We start from the raw sequence: 25154 nt of genomic DNA on the forward strand, positions 1-25154 counted from the left end.
TGGGGCTCAGACTGCTTGCCTAATTTGCAAGGGAGTGAGGTGAAAGACAGATGCCCATGGGCTGCAGGTGCCAACTCCGCGCTTTCAGCTGGGGACCGGGTGGGAGACAACATGAAGGAACTGGAGGCACAGTCAGACACACAATCTAATACCGCCTCTACTTGTTCTAGCATCACCATTAGTAAACTGGTATTCGGGCCTACAAAATAATGGTGAACATTCTGTCGCCTACATGCACCTGAGGAAGGTGTTTCATTTGGGCGTGTAGCTGACAGAGATCAACCACGTCCTCTCCCTGCAACAGGAGCTCCACCAACACCAGCAGCGCCACGACCAGGGCCACGTCCCTTATTTGATGCTCTCCTCATTCTTTGAGGTCACCCACCGAACTAACAGACAGATTAACTATAATAATGTTCCTGTAATGGATGCAGTGCAGGTCTACCTCACACCAAAAATGGATATATGTCACCCACGATCTAAAAGATGGATTAACTATATTAATTTCCTTGTCATGGATGCAGTGCAGGTCTACCTCACACCAAAAATGGATATATGTCACCCACCGAACTAACAGACGGATTAATTATATTAAATTTGCTGTCACGGATGCAGTGCAGGTGTACCTCACACAAAAAACTCGCTATAGGCTTCTAAGTGCCCAAAGCCTAAAAGCTTGTTTATTGGCTGCCCTGCAGCCTGTCAACAAGCTTTATTAAATGCCCGAACACCGAACCCGAACTTTTGCTGCAAAGTTCGGGTTCGGGTCCAGGTACCCGAACTCGCAAACTTCGGTACGGACCCGAACTGTTCGCTCAACACTAGGCAAACAGCCATATTCCAATGGGAGTGCAACCACCCCAAGTGGTCGTACCCTTTAAAACCATACCTGTAATTTGGAGTGCATTTGGAGCTTTGCTATTAGGCTCTACCTCTTCTATGTACATCTCTAGTTGTTTATAGTAAAGTTTTCCATAGAATAGACATGAAGATGAAGATCGGGGAATCTTAAACCGTTCTGATATTTGATATGTCTCTCTCATTTTGCAGGAGATTCTATGGGAGATTTTAACAACTATAAGTTTAGTACGAAAGATGAAGACAACATTTCTGAGGGTCACTGTTCCTTACTGTATAAAGGCGGCTGGTGGTATAACAGTTGTCACCAGGCAAACCTTAATGGACTCTACCACCTAGGAGAGCACACATCTTTTGCAGATGGCATCAACTGGTTTTCTGTCAGAGGGTATAAATACTCGTACAAGCATCTGGAAATGAAGATTAGGTATCTTAGATGGAGGAACAGTCCCAGAAATTTGTGGATTTTCAAATATTTGTTCAGAATTTCTTCTATTGATCTTATAAGTGTCTTGATGGATGCCAAAGCACAATGTATGGTTGCCCCTGACTGCAAGGGCCTGGTGGAGGAAGGGTTCAGTTTGACTGGAGTAGGCTGAGTATACTGGCTGCCTGGTCATTGGTGTAGCTAGGCTTTCCTTCATGATTCAGTTCTCTGCTCTAGGCCTGTATCTAAATACTCTGACCAATGTGCGGTGGCCCAGAACCCAGAGCAAATGTCCTTCCAGATTCCCCTCCCCATAGTTAGTCCTTGTAAATAACTCCTTATAGATTTGATTCTAGGCAGGACTGGGAAAGTGTAGGCCTCCTGGGCCCAATGGCAAAAGCAATGCCTGGACCTTCAATTAACCACGGATGACCCCACAATATAATTTCTAATGCTGATATACTATATAAAATACATGTAAATCAATACATTTATGGACATTCCTATATTTTCTGTTTCAATACATTTTCATTGGTTTTCTGAGAAATGTTACAGTGTAGAAGTGACTTTATCATCTTACATAGCATTAAAAAAATATCAAAAGCATAGAAATACAGTATGGGGTTACATTATGATTTGCATGGTATGCAGGGGCAGACTGGCCATAGACCCTACAGTGAAATTTCCTGCCCTGTAGTATTTTGTTCTGTTGGAGTGGTATTTTGTGCTGCACAAAGTTATTGCTGGTAACGATGGATTTATGTAGGCCATAAGTATTGCTCAGATGTAGAAAGTTTTGTAATGTCAGATCTTTTTATAAATCTTGTATGTTTTTAATCCCTACTTTACCCAAGAAGACAAGGAAAGTTCATTAATCAATAATTCCAGATTGCAGTGGCATGGTATTTGGAGGATATGCTAGTCTAGTCTTCCCAAGTTTGAAGTGTATCTTTAACAGTAGGTAAGAAATGAGATGGACATTTAGGCTAGATCCACACAAAGCTTTTGGACAAGGATTTGAAGGAGATCCACCGGAAGGATTTTCAGCCAAAGTCAGAAGATGGAATCAGAAATATAAACGAAGGATTTATACTTCTCTTTCCTGGTGGATCCACTTCTGGCAGATCTGCTTCCAAACCTCATCAAGCCTTAAAGCCCAGTGGTGAAGCCATTAGACCTAGACCACCGAAGTCCTTATGTCTGGTCATTGCTCCAAATGCGATTCTTGGGCGTTTATTGGCCCATATGAATCTGTTCAGTTGTACATGTAGTTGCTGAAAGATATATTTAGTTGTGGATGGAGGGATGGTGCGTGGGTGACACAGGATTTTTGGTAGTATCAACATTTTATAAAGTATTATCCTACCCCACCAGAAGATTTTGAACATAGCCAGATAATTTAAGTTTTCCTGCAATTGGGAAATAAGAGGTTTTCAGTTATCAACCATATATTTGAAAGGATAAGACACATTTACACCTATATGTGGAATACATTAAAGGCATACCTTTAATAATATTTGGCATGTTCATACCTAATATTTGGGTTTTTGAGTCATTAAAGGATATATACACCTTTGGGGGCAATTTTTTTTATAATTACATTTTAGTCATTTTGGACTTAATTTTTTTTCAGTGGGTCTTAGTAAAAGGCTAAAATAGTAAATGGATACCAGCGCTGCCGCTATAAAAACTTCACTAAGTTACAAAGTGTAAGTTCCGTCGCTGCTGGGATCGTGAGGGTTAACTGCCGGTACTATTACTGTTGCAAGAACAAAACTAATAGTTAAAAGAGCAGAGCGCGCGCTGACTGAACATAAATCCAACCAGTATATCAGGATTTATGTTCAGTCAGCGAGGGCTTTGCTCTTTATTAAAAATATTCAGCAGCTTTGTCATAAAGGGTTGACTTTTACCAAGCTGTGAGAATCGTACTTTGTGCTGCACATCTAATAACCCTTTTCTCTAAAATAGCTCATAAACACTTAATTAAGCCACATTATAAGATATGAAATGACCTATAATGAGTGTTATATATAATAGAATATATAATAGTATATATAGTACAAGGTCAAAGATTAAACATCAGGAGCCGTCAGCTGAGCTGCCTGATGGAACACAGTAAAAATACAGAGCCTGCTACTAGAGAATCTCAAGGCTGTACAGAGAAAGTGGATCTACATTTTTAATATAGACCAATTCCCAAAAAGATTTTTGGCTCAAAATTTGTACAATGCAATAATAAATAATGTCCACAAAGGTTAGCTTCATCAAGGGGTTCTAAGGTCAGTACAAAGAATAGAAGGCAAAGGACACAGCTCTGTCTGGTGCGATTTATTACAGACAGAGATTTGGAAAACATACTATTGGCGTAAATTCCTGCTGCTGAGGATTCAGAATAAAGTGTTCTTATTAAGTAAAAAATAAACCAACAACAGTCAAAGAGCTAAATAAAGAGTGCATGGTCTCTGCGACCAATATGTGTCTGGTGTTGTCATGTTCTGGTGCAGACAATGTCCTGTGCTGGGTCTCGCACGATGACATGATCATGTAAGACCAGGTGCATGAGGTCGCAGTGCACTCTTGCACCCGGCTACTGTCTCATAGGCTATGGCTGTGGCCTATGTGGGTTTAGCGACTGCAAGAAGCCCTAATGGAGGGCGCAATCACAACCACAAGTGTGGCCATGATTGCACTCCTTATTATAGGTAGGGAAGTGGCACCCTAAGTGTGCACTTACCCTCACCTACCCGTCGTCCCGGCCCTGTGTGCAGGGGAACAGACAGTGTGCCTGATGTACTTTTTAAGTATAATCAGGGCTTCATGGAGCTTGTCAGCCACTCTTCTGATTCTGTGAAAGTTGTATTTTACTTTTCAAGAGCCTCCGCTCCAGAGATATCAATTTCACATTGCTTTAAATGAAGAACATGTGAGCTTACATCTCTTAAGTGTCAATTATATATCATGCTGCCCCCAGGAGATGATGACCCCCTCAGTAGCAGTTATATATAATGCTTCCCCCTCTTGGTGCCCCCAGTAGTAGTAACCTTTAGTGTAAAAAAAACAATCGCTTCTTTCCCTACCATTCCGCCTCCCCCCCCGCAGCCATCTGAGATATGTGGCCGGTGTTGTCGTGTCCTGGTGCAGGCAATCTCCTGTGCTGGGTCTCGCACTATGACATGATCATGTAAGACCAGGTGCATGAGGTCGCAGTGCACTCTTGCACCCGGCTACTGTCTCACAGTGTGCCTGATATACACCTCGTACTGTTTAAGTATAGTCAGGTCTTCATGGAGCTTGTCAGCCACTCTTCTTATTCTGTGAAAGTTGTATTTTACTTTTCAAGAGCCTCCGCTCCAGAGATATCAATTTCACATTGCTTTAACAGCTTGAACCCAAATTCCACAAATCCCATGAAGAACATGTGAGCTTCCATCTCTTGAAAGATTAATGTGGAGGGAATTTCCCATTTCTAAGGTATTTTGTTTTCTCGCAGGAGAGCTGTAATGGAATGCACTTTCCTCCTCTGACATATGGTAGTTTGTGAGAGGTCAGTGAATAAATCAATTTGCTTAGAAGGTTCTGGTAGGGAGGGATTCTTTCTAGTCAAAGCCATTACTTTTTCTTTTATGAGATACAAGTGTTTTCAGGCCAGCACATCTCTAGGCTTGTTGTCTAGGATTGATTTGGGTTTAGGGAGTCTGTGGGCCCTGTCAACAGATCTAGGAGATGCATCGGGCGTAGCATTAGCTTCTGATTGTGTAAGTGTAAGCCGTGTACCGGGACGGGCTCCCGAGAATACAGCGAAGTCACGAACGAGGAAAGCAACTCTGACACCAGCATTTGCAAAACAGAACTTTTACTGAAAACACAGCGATGAACACAATCCCAAATATGAGGGGACAAGGTAATACATTTACATACACCCAGCCCGCGGCTGAGACCCCTGTGCTGCACAGCAAGACGCACCCTGGTGGATAACTGAAGACATTTTTTGTAATTTGCCTACTGGCGGGCACAACTAAAACTGCCCCACCGTACCTGTTATTACCCTGAAGCGAATGCGAACGATTGTTTGGTGCTTAGTACGGGCTTATCTACGGTGCAGCACAGCAGCTTACAATCTTATCAACTCTATAATATTCGCCCTCCTATAGCTAGTCCAGGAACCCGTATCTGAGTATTGTTCTGAGTATTGTTCCTGAGTAAAGCACTGAATTGGTCTGAGTTCGTAGGCAATATGGAAGCTCTTAATTGCGCAATGTCTCTTTAAGCAATGGAGTCCTTGTAGTAAACGTGGCAAACACTTTTTAGCCTGATACAAACAGAGACCTTATCTAGCTAACTATAGGACTGTTCTCTCTTAGGCGCAAATCTGCAATGTGGTGCGTGCACGCTCTTACCGACCCGGGTCTGTTCTTCATCCGATGATTTTTAACCGAACACCAAGTCTCTCCAGCAAACATGAGGTCCTGCAGGATCGGCAGCACTCCGTTCCTCAGCTCCTATCAGCCTTTCTGGAAAACAATTGCAGTACGCAGCCCTGCAGGGTGAGCGAATGTGAGGTCACAGGGGTAGTTACTAACCGAGGGTGTTTTTGGTACTAACAGTTTTTATATACCCTGGGCAGGCATACAGCAGTGATGGAGAGGCTGACACATGGATCCTCTGGGGCACTCTCTGTATATAGGGACCAGGCCGGGTGGTAGGTGAGGTGCCCCGGGTGTTGCAGGTTTAGTGTGCCTTATGGCAAGATCCCTTAAAGTTTGTGACGCCAGTGCCGGTAACGGTGGCACACCGATTCGTTGTAGGAATAATTGAGGAACACAAATTGCAGTGAACCAACTTGTGTGTTTTACTAAACAGTTCAACTATTTACAGTCTTTAGTTAGTTCCACATGTAAAAGGTTGTAACAGGCAGGCTTTATATAAACAGCAGGCAAAGTCCTTGCAAGATACTCAGAGGGAATAACACTTACAGATCAGGCTGTATTTTCCCCAGTTCCTGTCTGGCTTTCTCCAAGGCCCGTATGCCCTATTGCTGGCTTTATCCTTGGGTAGGGAAACCTTCCTCTGGTATATGTCTCCTTGCTGTAGAATATCCTTCTGCCTTTCAGCTCTCTGTTTGCCTTGAAATAAACTTGGCTCTGCGCTGTACTTTTAAGGGAACTTCAGGAGGCAAACTCTTCCCCTGGATGCAACTTCTGAGCTTCTTTGCTCAGGAACCTCAGGCAGGCTAGACTGCACTAACTAGCCTCCTGGACTAAACTGTACTGACTCTTTCCTGTCTGGACCTAACTATATAAACTAGAGGTTCCCTAGCTCCCTCTACTGTCTAGGAGGAGGAACTACCCCTAACAGGCCTAGTACAGGAGATAACAGGAAAATACACACTATAATGCAATACAAAATACCGTATAAAATACAATGACCCTGTTCCACAAAAGGTGGGGAACAACGTGGCCCAATTGACCTTTGTGTAGTGCCCACATTTACCTAGTGGGACACTACATACCCCGCTGCTTTGAGGTTGCCCATCCTCGGTGCAACACAGGGGGCCCGCCCAGCTGAAAACTGCAACCTGAAAGACAAAAAAAAAATGCAAAGCAGGCATATACAATAATCACTACTTTTGCAGTATAAATATATCAGGCAGCTCCGCTGGCAAAGGAACAAGTGCAGTGAAAAGGGGCGTCGTTCACTTCATGCAGGATAGTACAGGGAACAGGGGCGCTGACCTGGTACAGCGTATCAGGAATAACCAGGATAGTCCATAATAATAAAATTGTAACAATACCATAAGTTCCTGGAGGCTCAAAAGAACAAAATGAGTCCGTACCCGGGTCTTGTAGACAGTTAAACAGGGGCTTCCCGGGAGGAGCTACTCTGGTCCACAATGTAGTCTCCAAATCTCACAGGTGGGTGCCCCTTAGTAGGCCGCATGGACCTTCTTACTGGCAGAGGCTCTTCCTGCCTTGGTTCAGGGGGGCCAGAGGAATACACAGGCTCTGGAGCCCTTTCAAGTACACCCTGGGACAGGTCTTCCTGGGGTTGAGGGCTAGCAGGAACTAGAGCCGGTACCACCAAGTTCAATCAGGGTGTGAGGAACCAATGAAGTGGCTACTTGTCATGTAACAGGTTTTCAACAGCCTGCATAGGATCAACAGGTTGGGCTGACAACTCTGGCTCAGGGGACTTTGGCTCAACGTCCCCTGCTGCAGTCTCTCCTTCTATGCAAGGCTTTAAACGGTTCCTGTGTACAGTCTGGGAGCCTTTACCTTCCCTGGAAATTTGGTAAATGGGGGCCTCAACATTAGGAATATCGGTTATGATGTAAGGAGTCCTCTCCCACTTACTGTCCAGCTTGCTGGTTCGGTGGTTATTCTTCAGCCACACCATGTCTTTTATAGCTAGAGGTTCTGCATGAGCAGCCAGGTCATAGTCTCTCTGCTGTTGCTCTTAGGCACTTTCCATGCGCTCCTGAACAATCTCCTTGGCATTAAGGAGACGTCTTTGATGCTCCACCACCCAATCAGTTTTTGGTAGTGGGTTGATGACATCAGGCACTTGTACATCCAGGGAGTGGTCGGCAGGCAGCCTCCCCTGACGGCCGAACATCAAATAGAAGGGCGTGTACCCGGTGGAACAGTGAATTGTATTGTTATACGTATACATAAGCTGTGGCAGCAGAGTAGGCCAATTACCCTTTGTCTCAGGGGGCACTGCTCTCAACAGTTTCGATGAGAGTTTGATTCATTTTTTCACAGAGTCCATTGCCTTGCGGATGATAGACTGTGGTCCGGACCTTCTGGCAATTATGTAGCAGGCACATCTCCTGGAACAACTGTGATTTAAACACAGACCCCTGGTCGGTGAGGATTTTCTCTGGGCAGCCATAGGGCAGGAGGAAATGCTTCCAGAATGCTTCCGCCGCAGTCTTGGCTGTCAGGTCCTTCACAGGCACTGCTACAACAAACTTAGTGAAGTGATCAATAATGGTCATGGCATAAGTATAACCTGAGCAACTGGGCTCCAACTTCACATGATCAATGGCAACAAGCTCCAGGGGAGTTTTACTCACAATAGGATGGAGAGGCGCTCTCTGGTCATGGCGTTCACTTCTCCCGACGGCACAGGCAGTACATTCACGGCACCATTTCTCAATGTCTTCTCTCATCCCAATCCAATAGAACCTCCTGCGAATGGTGGCCTCAGTTTTCTGCACGCCGAAGTGTCCGGACTGGTTATGATACATCTCTAACACCAGACTGGCATCTTGACGTGGTATGAGGATCTGGTACACCCTATCACAGGACACTGGATCCAGGCTCCTTCTTAGCAACAGGCCTTTTTGAAGGAAGAGTTGGTGGCGATTAGAGATGTCCCGAACTATTCGCCGGCGAACAGTTCCCGGCGAACATAGCTTGTTCGCATTCTCTGCGGCAGACGAACATATGTGATGTTCGGTCCGCCCCCTATACATCATCATTGAGCAAACTTTGACCCTGTACCTCACAGTCAGCGACACATTCCAGCCAATCAGCAGCAGACCCTCCCTCCCAGACCCTCCCACCTCCAGGACAGCATAATTTTAGATTCGTTCGGAAGCTGCATTCTCAGTGAGAGGAGGGACAGTGTAGCTGCTGCTGATTTAATAGGGAAATCTATAGCTAGGCAAGTGTATTCAGTGTCCACTACAGTCCTGAAAGACTCTTCTGATCTCAGCTGTAAGGACAACACCCCAAAAAGCCCTTTTTAGGGCTAGAACATCAGTCTGCTTTTTTTTTTCCCCCCCTGTGTAATCAAATTGCAGTTGCCTGCCTGCGTGTGTGTCAGGCTCACAGCCCTGCAAGTGCATAGTGTCACCAGCGCAACTCATATCTGGTGTCACATTCGATTACATTTAAAGAAAAACAACAATTTTGACTGAATAACTAGCAGTCAGTTGCACACACGTGTTTGTGTGTTTAAGGCCCAGCTGCCAGCGCATAGTGTCACTTCAGCGCAACTCATATCTGTAGTGTAGTGGGGAGCGGGGGAGCAGTATACTTACCGTCCGTGCGGCTCCCGGGGCGCTCCAGAGTGACGTCAGGCATCCATGCGCATGGGGCGCTCTGACGTCATTCTGGAGCGCCCCGGGAGCCGCACGGACTGTAAGTATACCGCTCCCCCGCTCCTACTATGGCAACCAGGACTTTAATAGCATCCTGGCTGCCATAGTAACACTGAAAGCATTTTGAAGACGCATCCGTCTTCAAATGCTTTCAGTTCACTTGCGTTTTTCCGGATCCGGCGTGTAATTCCGGCAAGTGGAGTACACGCCGGATCCGGACAACGCAAGTGTGAAAGAGGCCTTAATAGGGATGTACCAATGCCAGTTTTTAATGACAGAGTTTCCAGATACTGATCTCTAAATGCTGGAATTTGAGTGATTCCAGCGCACACAGGGCTGATACTAAATGCCTATTTACTGAGAGATTTTGTAAAAACCCTCTACATGCTGGGATCACTTAGATTTCCGCATGTACTGGCTGCCAGCCTGGGCATGATAGGAGTGATTGCTCTAAGCACTAACACTTTATATCATGCCCAGGCAGCCAGTACATGCGGAGATCTGAGCGATTCCAGCAGGTAGAGGCTGTCTGAGGCTGAAAGTGATAGGAGCGTGATTGGTTTTTTGAGTAATGTTTCTATGTTTCTTTCTGAAAAGTGTTGGGTTGCTTACCATGATACTGGTGCATCTTAAAAAAGTTTTGTTCTTTTCTGAAATGGGGACGTTATTATGACTTCTATAGAAAGTTTTTTGCACATTTTGTACTTTTAAAGAATTAACAGCAACATATTTGCACTTTTTTTTGGGTCAAAAATGTTTTTTGAACTGTTAAACTATATAATTATTGTTTAGTTTAACATTTTGCACTTTTTACCTCAAAAGGTTTATTTGCACTTTTTTTTCCTCTTAAGTTTTTTTTTTGCACTATTCATCATCTACTGGGTTTGTGTGTGTTGAGTAACTAAAATAAAGTAAGAGTTTGAAACGGTGTCTTACATTCTTTAAAGTTCTTTGATTATTCTTAGTTCTGACCCATGGATAATGGTCTACTGTAGTGTTTCCTTACCAGGATGCCTCCAGCTGTTGCAAAACTACATCTCCCAGCATGCCCTGACAGCCAAACGCTGTCTGGGCATGCTGAGAGCTGTAGTTTTGCAACAGCTAGAGGCATCCTGGTTGTGAAAAGCTGGTCTACTGTGATAATAAGAACAATGGGGGTTCTACAAAAGAGCTATCATGGGGCAAAGTTCATATTCGTGTTTAGACACATGTTTTAAAATGAACGCTTTCCCTTTTATAAATAAGTAAATAATGACGCAATGCTGCGGGGCTGGTATGCAACTTTTTCCAGGGCTGGTTTTTACCCCCAGTCCGGCCCTGGACATAGTTGGGAAAGTACAGCTCCCTTAGGACAAGCGGGGGGTGGGGGGGGGGAAGGGGGGGTTAAGCTCGGCACATGACATATATAAAAGGGAAGGGTCTTGGCTATAACTTTATCTTGAAAGTACTTGTTGCTTCTGGAAGACCAGTGTAAACTTCTTGAGGCCGTCATGTGTGTGCCAGTACTACTCCTGCTGGGAATGGTGTCCGGGCTTTGTAGCAGTGATCAGTCATGTCCGGGTGAGTACTTCATGAATACTTGATTATTACTCTTTAGGCTGTGTTCACAAGTTATAATATGATTCTGTGAAAATTAGGACAACAGTAGCACAGATTTATGATACCACAGACATTTTACGACAATATTTAAAAAATAATATGAAAAAAGGAGAAAAGCAATGCATTGTGTGAACACAGCCTTAACCACACGTCATATATTAATATGAGGCAGAAACCAGCACAATGTCAGTAAATGAACTTATACTGTGTATGAATGTATCTCGTATTTGTTCCTTTGGTCTTCATTTAATTTCCATTTGTGTGTCTATTACATGCTTGTAATATTTTAGCTGTCCGTTATATGTGTGTATTTTTTTTATTGACAGAAGTGAAAGTTTTAGGTATTGGGGACACTGACAAATTGTCGATTCTTCGAGGCTGCCCTGGTCATCCTGGCCTTCCAGGTCAAAAAGGAGATGTTGGGGCACCGGGAGAAAAAGGTCAGTACAAAGATAATAACTATTGATGTTTATGGAACTCTTGTATATCGCCATGTGTTTCATCTTATAAAGTGTCCCTCTACTCTCATAAATCTATGAATGTACAATAAGTGGACACACATACCATAGAGGTAGTCCATGCGGCTGCTATGGGGCTCCAGCTTGGTTTTGACCCCATTGTGATGGATGGTGAGATCTGGCACAGGGATGTGGTGGTGTCAAGCAGCCTACTATTTACCTTTGCTATGGGGTTCCTATTGTCTATGTACCACGCTGCATGTAAGTCTATTGTATTGCTATTTTTTCCAGGGCAAACAGGATCTGTGGGGGGACCAGGAAAAGTTGGACCTCCAGGAGAAAAAGGTTAGTAAAGAACTTTTACACATAATAATATATTACAATGTGAAATTCAGATAAATCTGTATTCTTTCGTTAACTGGAAGCATGGCAAGGATGCCATCTTTCTGGTGCCTTCCACTTTTAAGGACTTACTTAGCCATGGCTCCTGAGACTTTGCCTAAGACTGGCCATACCTATGAGATAGCTGTCAGAAAACATATCTCCATGTTCCCCTCATAAACATTCCCGCTCAGCTTGGCCAGTTCTGCATGTGTAGTGAATGGGGAGAGGGGGTAAGTTGCTGCCAGACAGATCTGGTGATGGCTTATCTCCTTGAGAACAAAAGATTGATTTCATCTGCTTGATCCTCATCTCCCATAACATCTGCTGGCGTGGGAGAATTGAGAACCATACATGTTACATGGATGACGAAATCAGCAAGTATTGACTGACATTTATCTAATGTCTCTGGCCATCTTTACCATCGGCCGTTGCATTCCAATATACATGTCACCTTTTTGAGAAGGTTCCAGGAAGCTGAGATATTGCTAGCTGTTTGGTGCTGTGACAATTTTTGTGCCCTCATAGAAGATGTAAGATGCTCATTTCTCAGCTGATAGCAGAGGGATGTTCACATGATAGCCAACGATCGGGAATGAAGGTTCAGGTTCGTTCACATGATTATTGTCCTGTGTAGAAAGGCCTTTATACAGCTCTGCACTATAAGAACTCCACCAAACAGCTCCACATATCTCAGCTTCCTGGTGCCCTACAGTGTGGAATATTGGAGTCAGAACTCCAGTCAGTCAGAACTGATCATGTTTTATGGATTCTAAATATGTTGTCTGTCCACTTTGACATGGTTGGCCTGGCCCCACAACCAGAGGGTCAGAAGATCCCTTGCTGAACCCAGGCTCTGATACAATAATGAGCCCAAGTTCTCATATAGTTGGTGGAGATTAGTGTTGAGCGCAAATATTTTAATCGTGAATTTTCATTGCAAATATCAGCACTTCAAGAATTCGCAAAAGTGTAGAATATAGTGCTATATATTCATAATTACAAATATTCTAGATTTTTTCAGCACTAGATAAACCTCTAATCTTTTTTTATTTATTGTATATAGCTTCTCTTTATCCTTATTATGCTATTTATCATCCATACCTTTTTATTTTATAATTATTTTACCTATCATTAACAATATCATTTTATAGATGCTATTTTATTTTTAAAATAAATCATTCCCTATAACACACAAATTTACAATTGTTGTCACCCTAATGATAATGATCTAGGTTCGCAGGTCCCCCAAGCTATCCAATTCAAATCAAGCGACTTTGAGGCTTACTGGTTCTCAGTCAGATGAGTCTGGAATGTCTCATTGTACACAAGGCTGCCATTGTAAGGTATGCTGACAGTATCTGTCTCATGGATAGATTGTCGGCTTGCACATACCCAGCCATTGGCACATAGCTTATGCGTGATTGTTTTTTTTATAAGTAATGAAATTGTGCGTGCAAAATACATGCATATTACATTGCTGATTTTTGCAATTGCAAATTTTTGAATTTGTGAATTTATGGTGAATATTCAGCTAAAAATTCACAAAATATCATGAATTTGAATATTGCCTATGCCGCTCATCACTAGTAGAGATTCCATGGGCACTGTCATAGCAGACCAAAAAATATCAGGATGTATAATCTTTCTTTCCAGCCTGCATTTTCAGATCTTTCAAACCATGGGCATTTTTGGTGAAGTCGGATTGTACGTTCTACCATCTACCTGAGCGCTGAGGGGGGATATGGAAGGACAACTGCTCTAATAATACTCCTTTACATTTATATATATCTTTTCCTTATAGGAGAGAAAGGAGAAAGTGGGGCGACTGAGCCAGTGTATGGTAAGTTAGGTGTCTGAAGACCCCATTACACGGGGCAATGGTCGTCCAAGTGATCGTTCCCTATCATGGCCCTGTGTAAGCACGTCCATCAATCATCAACAAACGAGACAACGCTCATTTATTGTTAATCACATCTTTTATGTGAACATAGAAATTATGGCTAGTCACCAGCATATCCCATCAGTTAAAGCAGAAGTGCTGCTGACAGATACGCAAACCATATGAGGAACTACGACCATCCTCAAATACAAATTGAAAAATATGAGCGACTTATGGTCCCATTAGACGGATCAATTCAGTAGGCAATTGTCAGGAAGAAAACCTTCCTTTCCGGCAATCACCTGCTCATCAGTGGAGGAGATTGCTGCATTTACATGCAGCGATCTCCTCCACAGTATTTAGACAACAGAATTTGCTGCCGGCAAACAACGATTTAGATGCCTGCACAAATGATCCAGTTACCCGAAGAACGAGCATTTCACTCATTCATTGGGTAATCGGCAGAACCTTTTCACCACCAGATAATCACTAATGAGCGGATTCTTAGCCCATGTAAAGGGACTGTTACTATATAGTATCTACATTCGTTATGGCTGATTATCTGCCCATGTAAATAGATCCTCGGTGAGAACTGAACCTCTGCTCCACCAAGGGTTCCCTGACAATAAGTTGACCACAAGGTCTTCTGCTGCCAGGACCCAATGTGATCAGTTGTAATTTGTGAGGGGACCTGGGAGCAAGTGTTTAGTTCCCCTACAACAGTACCACAGGGGAGATCAAGTATTACACAGTTTCTATTGAGATTGGTTGTTGGTTATGAGATGGGTTGTTGATCCAGGGAGTTATTCTGATGCCTGATTGGAGACGGGAAGGAATTTTTTTTTCCTAAAGTGAAGAAAATTGGCTTCTACCTCACAGGGGTATTTTGCCTTCCTCAGGATCAACTTGCAGGATTACAGGCCGAACTGGATGGACAGATGTCTTTTTTCGACCTTATAAACGATGTTACTATGTAACTCAATAGTCTGTCTGTGCTCAGAAATGTAGGGTCTTCTGAAATGAAAGATGCTCTTTATAGCTGCGTTCTGCTCCTCATGATAGGTGACAATCCTAAATGGAGAATCCTATCCTTCTATTAACTAAAAATTGACTAAAATAATTTTTCTATATGTCTCCTAGCTGCCAGGAACTGCAAAGAAATACGACATCAGGGGGCAGTCCTCAGTGACTGGTACACCATATACCCAGATGGCAGCCAGCCCCTGAAGGTCCTGTGTGATATGGACACAGATGACGGAGGATGGATTGTAAGTATATACAATACGTGAACGGGACGTCACAAGGAGATTATTTATTAGGGAAATATGGATCCATTATGACCATATCATTTCCTATGGGATTAAGCCTTAGCTTAGAGGGGCTGAAACTTCATATTTAACTTTTGTATAGTTTCTATAATAATGGAAGCCTTCTAGTAGATTCTATTGTTTAGACCAGAACTATTCCTTTCTTTAAATGAACTGCAATGAATCGGCATGTCCCGATTATCTGGTCGTCTCTTGCCTTTAGGTCATACAGAGACGTTGGGATGGGTCAGTAGACTTCTTCCGCACTTGGGATGCTTATAAGAATGGCTTTGGAAGTCGGCTAAGTGAATTTTGGCTGGGGAATGACAATATTCATCATATAACTTCAACAGGTAATGAGGAACCCGTAAATCATCTCCTTATAGATTTTTTCCTGCTCGTAGCTGGACCCTTTACTGTGTATCAAAGGTTGAAGGGTCTATAAGTGGCTGATGCTGGCTTGTTATAGACTTGCTGACCTGGAGCTCCATTATTTGAGGACACTGCTCATCATCTTCCCTGATTTATGAAACTATGGGAAGTAGATTAGGTTAGAGTTTTTAGAGTTGAACTTACATGAGAGCCACACTATTCTGCAGATCCTCCACCATCTCTCTCTTTGCCATACCTAATGACTATGTAGGACTAAAGTAGGCCATAAACATAAGATAGCTGTTGGCCTAATGCTACTCAACACCCTCCCTATCTGAATCATGATAAGTACTTCTCAGATCTGTTCTAGTAATTTCCCGGTGGGCCGATGCCCAGGAAGCCAAGCAAGGCCTCCAGACAGGTACATAAAGATCTGATGCTCTCAGCATTAAATAATGTAGGAGCATCAGGCATTTATGCACCTGGCCAGCGGCTGCAGGCGCCCTCCTGAATTTAGCTGTATTGCTGTCCGCAAGACGATGATACAGTTGCTGCACTGTGGTATTTGGGGCGGTATTTTGCTCTGCACTACAGTACTGCTGGCCCAGCCTTCTAAGTTCCCAGTCCACCCCTGCTAGTGTAACAGACAGTGGGCATGGACCCACTGTGCCAACTAATCAGAGAGACAGGACAACACAACTTCACTGGTTAACTAGACAACCAAGAACTTAACGCTCAGGCGCCTTTCCATTGAGGGAGCTGCCCTAATTACCCAAGGACAGCTAGGACTAGTTGCCTCCACTTGTAGAGCTTCCTAGGGGGTGAGGGTGCAGGACCTCACAACAGACTACACTGCTCTACATGGATGGTAATGATATGATCCTGCCTATGATATGCTATAATGGCTGAGGAGCCTGCCAGAAACACTTGCCAATATATAGTATATGCAAGTGCCAGAGCGTAATGTGTAGTGATATAGAGAGTAAATAGGTGAAAGCTATATAAACCCTGTTTATGACCTAGTGCAGGGATGCCCAACCTGCGGCTGTACAGCTGTTTTAAAACTACAACTCCCAGCATGCTTGAACAGCCTACAACTATTAGGGTATGCTGAGAACTGTAGTTTTGCAACAGATGAAGGGCCACAGGTTGAGCATCCCTGATCTAGAGTATTAAAGCTTTTATTTAATAAAGTAAAAAAACTTTGTTTTAATACCTAGGTCATAAACAGGGTTTATATAGCTTTCAGCTATCTAGTCTCTATATATTTATTGTACCCTAGGTCGAACAGGGGGAGATTTATCCTTCCCTATGCACCTGAAAAGTGGTGGTAAAAAGTCGCATGTGCTATAAATTGACGCATCTACCTACTACTTTTTGTCGTCCTCGCCACTTTTCTTAAAAGGGGCCGTGGCAAGGGCGGGAAAGGGGACGTGGTCATCCGCTGCAACAAATTTCAGTTTTCTTGTGTATATGAAGCCAGTAATCTATGGCAGCTCTGAGCTGTTGGGTGCACGGACTTATTTAGGACGAGGTGTGCATCTTTTCATAAATTACGGCATCCTCCGGCAACGCAGGGGATATTAAGACAGGCGCAGAAAACGCCAGTCTTGATGAATCTCCCCCATTTTAGAACAGGATGCTGGTGGCCATTTTAAATGATTCCTGCAGAACCCCTTTAAGTACCCTGGGACAGCCAGTAAAATGTAGGGGAAGACTTAGGTCATGCAGGCATTGGCCCGTTCAGGAAGCACGCACACACCGTATGAGAGGAGGAAACTGACTGTGCAGAAGACAATTCAGCGGCCATCCTTGCTATGGGAGAGGACGAGCAGAGACAGAGGCGACTGGCCAGTACGGAAGAGGTGAGTAAGACAGCGTCCATTCCCGCCCAGGAGAGCGGAACATTGGTGGGCATGGACCATCGTGCTAACATCTGGTCCTAAGACCAGGTATTTAACAGAGCCCCTGGCCTGAATGTAGGGACCTATCCCAGATCTCTGCTGCACTAACGGTTGCATAGACTGGTTTACTCTGAGTTTGGTCTTCTCTATGTTGTGGGAATGAGTTGCGTTTTGGAAATGCTCTTCAAGCTCAGGGCCATGCTTTTGTAGCCATTTTAGTTTCTAATTTCTAAATGTCCTGTGTATATCTTTTTCTAGGAACATGGGAATTACGTGTTGATCTACAAGATTTTGAAGGTAAAATGGTGTTTGCCAAGTATGCAAGCTTCAAAGTATTGGATGAATCTGAGAAATACAAAGTATTAATAGGACCGTTTCAAGGAGGAACTGCAGGTGAGACACAATTTATCCAGAATGTCCTTCACAGAGGTTGGTTTAAAAGGGTTTTCTGAAATGTTAATACTAATGACCTATCCTCTGGATAGATCATCAGTATCTGATCAGTGGGAGACCAATCAGCTGAAGATAGGTCATCAGTAGAGTTGAGCGAACACCTGGATGTTCGGGTTCGAGAAGTTCGGCCGAACATCCCGGAAATGTTCGGGTTCGGGATCCGAACCCGATCCGAACTTCGTCCCGAACCCGAACCCCATTGAAGTCAATGGGGACCCGAACTTTTCGGCACTAAAAAGGCTGTAAAACAGCCCAGGAAAGGGCTAGAGGGCTGCAAAAGGCAGCAACATGTAGGTAAATCATCTGCAAACAAATGTGGATAGGGAAATGAATTAAAATAAAAATTAAATAAATAAAAATTAACCAAAATCAATTGGAGAGAGGTTCCATAGCAGAGAATCTGGCTTCCCGTCACCCACCACTGGAACAGTCCATTCTCAGATATTTAGGCCCCGGCACCCAGGCAGAGGAGGGAGGTCCCGTAACAGAGAATCTGTCTTCATGTCAGCAGAGAATCAGTCTGCATGTCATAGCAGAGAATGAGGCTTCACGTCAGCCACCACTGCAACAGTCCATTGGCATATATTTAGGCCCAGCACCCAGGCAGAGGAGAGAGGTCCCGTAACAGACAATCTGGCTTCATGTCAGCAGAGAATCAGTCTGCATGTCATAGCAGAGAATCAGGCTTCACGTCACCCACCACTGCAACAGTCCATTGTCATAAATTTAGGCCCAGCACTAGTGTTGAGCGGCATGTCCCATATTCGAATTCGCGAAATTTTGTGAATATTCGAAAGAATATTCGTAAAATATTCGCGATTATTCAAATTCGTTATTATTTCGCATATGCGATAATTCGAATTTTCGCATCGCATAATACATATGCTATGCAAAATTCACATGTGCGCTAATGAAATCGCCTTACGAAGATTCGCAACTCAATTCAATCACTAATGTATGAATGCAATGCCCTTTGCCTCTGTTCTGGGACAAGTGTAGATATTCGCATGTGCGCTAATAAAATCGCCTTACGAAGATTCGCACCTCAATCACTTTCTAGGGAATGTGAGACTTTTGGGAATCAATCGAGATACAGTGGGGGGTGATGACAGTAGTTGACAGAGTACAGATCAATGTAATCTGTAAGGTGGAAAGTAAAATAAAAAATACGAATATTCGTAAATCGAATTTTACGAAGTTCTACGTATTCGCGAATATGGTGCTATACTATATGAATGCACAGGCCTTTGCCTCTCTGTTCTGGGGACAAGTGTAGATATTTGCATTTGCGTTAATAAAATCGCCTTACGAAGATTCGCAGCTCAATTCAATCACTAATGTATGAATGCAAAGCCCTTTGCCTCTGTTCTGGGACAAGTGTAGATATTCGCATGTGCGCTAATAAAATCGCCTTACGAAGATTCGCAACTCAATTCACTAATGTATGAATGCAAAGCCCTTTGCCTCTGTTCTGGGACGTGCCGATATTCGCATGTGCGCTAATAAAATCGCCTTACGAAGATTCGCGCCTCAATCACTTTCTAGGCAATGTGAGTAAGATCTGAGCTGTTGGACCTTTGGGAAACAATCAATTATATGTGTACTGTAATTTTGTGGGGGGGGGGAAAAAACAAAAAACGAATATTCGTTTTTACGAATATATAGCACTATATTCGAAATATTCGCGAAATCGCGAAGTTGCGATATTCGCGAAAAAAATTTGCTTTTCGAATATTCGCGCTCAACACTACCCAGCACCCAGGCAGAGGAGAGAGGTCCCGTAACAGACAATCTGGCTTCATGTCAGCAGAGAATCAGTCTGCATGTCATAGCAGAGAATGAGGCTTCACGTCAGCCACCACTGCAACAGTCCATTGGCATATATTTAGGCCCAGCACCCAGGCAGAGGAGGGAGGTCCCGTAACAGAGAATCTGTCTTCATGTCAGCAGAGAATTAGTCTGCATGTCATAGCAGAGAATGAGGCTTCACGTCAGCCACCACTGCAACAGTCCATTGGCATATATTTAGGCCTAGCACACAGGCAGAGGAGAGAGGTCCCGTAACAGAGAATCTGTCTTCATGTCAGCAGAGAATCAGTCTGCATGTCATAGCAGAGAATGAGGCTTCACGTCAGCCACCACTGCAACAGTCCATTGGCATATATTTAGGCCCAGCACCCAGGCAGAGGAGAGAGGTCCCGTAACAGAGAATCTGTCTTCATGTCAGCAGAGAATCAGTCTGCATGTCATAGCAGAGAATGAGGCTTCACGTCAGCCACCACTGCAACAGTCCATTGGCATATATTTAGGCCCAGCACACACACAGGCAGAGGAGAGAGGTCCCGTAACAGAGAATCTGGCTTCATGTCAGCAGAGAATCAGTCTGCATGTCATAGCAGAGAATGAGGCTTCACGTCAGCCACCACTGCAACAGTCCATTGGCATATATTTAGGCCCAGCACACACACAGGCAGAGGAGAGAGGTCCCGTAACAGAGAATCTGGCTTCATGTCAGCAGAGAATCAGTCTGCATGTCATAGCAGAGAATGAGGCTTCACGTCAGCCACCACTGCAACAGTCCATTGGCATATATTTAGGCCCAGCACACACACAGGCAGAGGAGAGAGGTCCCGTAACAGAGAATCTGGCTTCATGTCAGCAGAGAATCAGTCTGCATGTCATAGCAGAGAATGAGGCTTCACGTCAGCCACCACTGCAACAGTCCATTGGCATATATTTAGGCCCAGCACCCAGGCAGAGGAGGGAGGTCCCGTAACAGAGAATCTGTCTTCATGTCAGCAGAGAATTAGTCTGCATGTCATAGCAGAGAATGAGGCTTCACGTCAGCCACCACTGCAACAGTCCATTGGCATATATTTAGGCCTAGCACACAGGCAGAGCAGAGAGGTCCCGTAACAGACAATCTGGCTTCATGACAGCAGAGAATCAGTCTGCATGTCATAGCAGAGAATGAGGCTTCACGTCACCCACCACTGCAACAGTCCATTGGCATATATTTAGGCCTAGCACACAGGCAGAGCAGAGAGGTCCCGTAACAGACAATCTGGCTTCATGTCAGCAGAGAATCAGTCTGCATGTCATAGCAGAGAATGAGGCTTCACGTCACCCACCACTGCAACAGTCCATTGGCATATATTTAGGCCTAGCACACAGGCAGAGCAGAGAGGTCCCGTAACAGACAATCTGGCTTCATGACAGCAGAGAATCAGTCTGCATGTCATAGCAGAGAATCAGGCTTCACGTCACCCACCACTGTAAGAGTCCATTGTCATATATTTAGGCCTAGCACACAGGCAGAGCAGAGAGGTCCCGTAACAGACGATCTGGCTTCATGTCAGCAGAGAATCAGTCTGCATGTCATAGCAGAGAATCAGGCTTCACGTCAGCCACCACTGCAACAGTCCATTGTCATAAATTTAGGCCCAGCACCCAGGCAGAGGAGAGAGGTCCCGTAACAGACAATCTGGCTTCATGTCAGCAGAGAATTAGTCTGCATGTCATAGCAGAGAATCAGGCTTCATGTCAGCCACCACTGCAACAGTCCATTGGCATATATTTAGGCCTAGCACACAGGCAGAGGAGAGGTTCATTCAACTTTGGGTAGCCTCGCAATATAATGGTAAAATGAAAATAAAAATAGGATTGAATGAGGAAGTGCCCTGGAGTCCAATAATATATGGTTATGGGGAGGTAGTTAATGTCTAATCTGGACAAGGGACGGACAGGGCCTGTGGGATCCATGCCTGGTTCATTTTTATGAACGTCAGCTTGTCCACATTGGCTGTAGACAGGCGGCTGCGTTTGTCTGTAATGACGCCCCCTGCCGTGCTGAATACACGTTCAGACAAAACGCTGGCTGCCGGGCAGGCCAGCACCTCCAAGGCATAAAAGGCTAGCTCTGGCCACGTGGACAATTTAGAGACCCAGAAGTTGAATGGGGCCGAACCATCAGTCAGTACGTGGAGGGGTGTGCACACGTACTGTTCCACCATGTTAGTGAAATGTTGCCTCCTGCTAACACGTTGCGTATCAGGTGGTGGTGCAGTTAGCTGTGGCGTGTTGACAAAAGTTTTCCACATCTCTGCCATGCTAACCCTGCCCTCAGAGGAGCTGGCCGTGACACAGCTGCCTTGGCGACCTCTTGCTCCTCCTCTGCCTTGGCCTTGGGCTTCCACTTGTTCCCCTGTGACATTTGGGAATGCTCTCAGTAGCGCGTCTACCAACGTGCGCTTGTACTCGCGCATCTTCCTATCACGCTCCAGTGCAGGAAGTAAGGTGGGCACATTGTCTTTGTAGCGTGGATCCAGCAGGGTGGCAACCCAGTAGTCCGCACAGGTTAAAATGTGGGCAACTCTGCTGTCGTTGCGCAGGCACTGCAGCATGTAGTCGCTCATGTGTGCCAGGCTGCCCAGGGATAAGGACAAGCTGTCCTCTGTGGGAGGCGTATCGTCATCGTCCTGCCTTTCCCCCCAGCCACGCACCAGTGATGGACCCGAGCTGCGTTGGGTGCCACCCCGCTGTGACCATGCTTCATCCTCATCCTCCTCCACCTCCTCCTCATCCTCGTCCTCCTCGTCCTCCAGTAGTGGGCCCTGGCTGGCCACATTTGTACCTGGCCTCTGCTGTTGCCAAAAACCTCCCTCTGAGTCACTTCGAAGAGACTGGCCTGAAAGTGCTAAAAATGACCCCTCTTCCTCCTCCTCCTCCTCCTTGGCCACCTCCTCTTCCATCATCGCCCTAAGTGTTTTCTCAAGGAGACATAGAAGTGGTATTGTAACGCTGATAACGGTGTCATCGCCACTGGCCATGTTGGTGGAGTACTCGAAACAGCGCAACAGGGCACACAGGTCTCGCATGGAGGCCCAGTCATTGGTGGTGAAGTGGTGCTGTTCTGTAGTGCGACTGACCCGTGCGTGCTGCAGCTGAAACTCCACTATGGCCTGCTGCTGCTCGCACAGTCTGTCCAGCATGTGCAAGGTGGAGTTCCACCTGGTGGGCACGTCGCATATGAGGCGGTGAGCGGGAAGGCCGAAGTTACGCTGTAGCGCAGACAGGCGAGCAGCAGCAGGATGTGAACGCCGGAAGCGCGAACAGACGGCCCGCACTTTATGCAGCAGCTCTGACATGTCGGGGTAGTTGTGAATGAACTTCTGCACCACCAAATTCAGCACATGCGCCAAGCAAGGGATGTGCGTCAAATTGGCTAGTCCCAGAGCTGCAACGAGATTTCGCCCATTATCACACACCACCAGGCCGGGCTTGAGGCTCACCGGCAGCAACCACTCGTCGGTCTGTTGTTCAATACCCCGCCACAACTCCTGTGCGGTGTGGGGCCTGTCCCCCAAACATATGAGTTTCAGAATGGCCTGCTGACGTTTACCCCGGGCTGTGCTGAAGTTGGTGGTGAAGGTGTGTGGCTGACTGGATGAGCAGGTGGAAGAAGAGGAGGAGGAAGCCGAGAAGGAGGAGGTGGCAACAGGAGGCAAAGAATGTTGCCCTGCGATCCTTGGCGGCGGAAGGACGTGCGCCAAACAGCTCTCCGCCTGGGGCCCAGCTGCCACTACATTTACCCAGTGTGCAGTTAGGGAGATATAGCGTCCCTGGCCGTGCTTACTGGTCCACGTATCTGTGGTTAGGTGGACCTTGCTACAGATGGCGTTGCGCAGTGCACACTTGATTTTATCGGATACTTGGTTGTGCAGGGAAGGCACGGCTCTCTTGGAGAAGTAGTGCCGGCTGGGAACAATATACTGTGGGACAGCAAGCGACATGAGCTGTTTGAAGCTGTCTGTGTCCACCAGCCTAAATGACAGCATTTCATAGGCCAGTAGTTTAGAAATGCTGGCATTCAGGGCCAGGGATCGAGGGTGGCTAGGTGGGAATTTACGCTTTCTATCAAATGTTTGTGAGATGGAGAGCTGAACGCTGGCGTGTGACATGGTTGAGACGCTTGGTGACGGAGGTGGTGGTGGTGGTGTTGGTGGTACATCCCCTGTTTGCTGGGCGGCAGGTGCCAACGTTCCTCCAGAGGCGGAGGAAGAGGCCGAGGCGGCAGCAGCAGAATAGGCCGAGGCGGCAGCAGCAGAAGAGGTAGCAGGGGGAGCCTGAGTGACTTCCTTGGTTTTAAGGTGTTTACTCCACTGCAGTTCATGCTTTGCATGCAGGTGCCTGGTCATGCAGGTCGTGCTCAGGTTCAGAACGTTAATGCCTCGCTTCAGGCTCTGATGGCACAGCGTGCAAACCACTCGGGTCTTGTCGTCAGCACATTGTTTGAAGAAGTGCCATGCCAGGGAACTCCTTGAAGCTGCCTTTGGGGTGCTCGGTCCCAGATGGCGGCGGTCAGTAGCAGGCGGAGTCTCTTGGCGGCGGGTGTTCTGCTTTTGCCCACTGCTCCCTCTTTTGCTACGCTGTTGGCTCGGTCTCACCACTGCCTCTTCCTCCGAACTGTGAAAGTCAGTGGCACGACCTTCATTCCATGTGGGGTCTAGGACCTCATCGTCCCCTGCATCGTCTTCCACCCAGTCTTGATCCCTGACCTCCTGTTCAGTCTGCACACTGCAGAAAGACGCAGCAGTTGGCACCTGTGTTTCGTCATCATCAGAGACATGCTGAGGTGGTATTCCCATGTCCTCATCATCAGGAAACATAAGTGGTTGTGCGTCAGTGCATTCTATGTCTTTCACCGCTGGGGAAGGGCTAGGTGGATGCCCTTGGGAAACCCTGCCAGCGGAGTCTTCAAACAGCATAAGAGACTGCTGCATAACTTGCGGCTCAGACAGTTTCCCTGGTATGCATGGGGGTGATGTGACAGACTGATGGGGTTGGTTTTCAGGCGCCATCTGTGCGCTTTCTGCAGAAGACTGGGTGGGAGATAATGTGAACGTGCTGGATCCACTGTCGGCCACCCAATTGACTAATGCCTGTACCTGCTCAGGCCTTACCATCCTTAGAACGGCATTGGGCCCCACCATATATCGCTGTAAATTCTGGCGGCTACTGGGACCTGAGGTAGTTGGTACACTAGGACGTGTGGATGTGGCAGAACGGCCACGTCCTCTCCCAGCACCAGAGGGTCCACTAACACCACCACGACCATGTCCACGTCCGCGTCCCTTACTAGATGTTTTTCTCATTGTTATGGTTCACCACAACAACAAATATATTATTTGGCACAATGTATTGTATTCAAATTCAGCGGGATATAAATTTGAGGCCTAGTATTTAGGCGCTGGGTGACCGGTATGGGTTTAGTGACAGAATTAGACTTGGAAATGCACAGAAGCGTGTGTGTGAAGTTATTCTGAATGACCCTATGTGCACCTTGAATATTATATACCCTTTTAGGGATAGATTTCAAATAGCTCTGATATAGCAGAAACCAC

The 25154-nt window shown here is 45.7% G+C and overlaps 1 protein-coding gene across 2 annotated transcripts in view; it reads left to right on the forward strand.

Annotated features, from left to right (window-relative positions):
• Positions 1–25154, forward strand: part of LOC122929502 (ficolin-1-like) — a 90669-nt gene that overhangs the window by 60916 nt on the left and 4599 nt on the right. The window contains exons 1-7 of one of the 2 annotated variants that reach the window (XM_044283104.1): positions 10847–10955; positions 11321–11434; positions 11744–11797; positions 13638–13676; positions 14856–14983; positions 15246–15375; positions 17557–17691. In XM_044283104.1, the coding sequence (XP_044139039.1) occupies positions 10886–10955; positions 11321–11434; positions 11744–11797; positions 13638–13676; positions 14856–14983; positions 15246–15375; positions 17557–17691 (670 nt within the window). In that variant the 5' untranslated portion in view covers positions 10847–10885. Of the gene's footprint in view, positions 1–10846; positions 10956–11320; positions 11435–11743; positions 11798–13637; positions 13677–14855; positions 14984–15245; positions 15376–17556; positions 17692–25154 lie in introns of those variants that run through there. The other variant, XM_044283105.1, reaches the window with a different exon arrangement.

Source organism: Bufo gargarizans, chromosome 2 (genome assembly GCF_014858855.1).
Source record: "Bufo gargarizans isolate SCDJY-AF-19 chromosome 2, ASM1485885v1, whole genome shotgun sequence".
Lineage (NCBI taxonomy): Eukaryota > Metazoa > Chordata > Amphibia > Anura > Bufonidae > Bufo > Bufo gargarizans.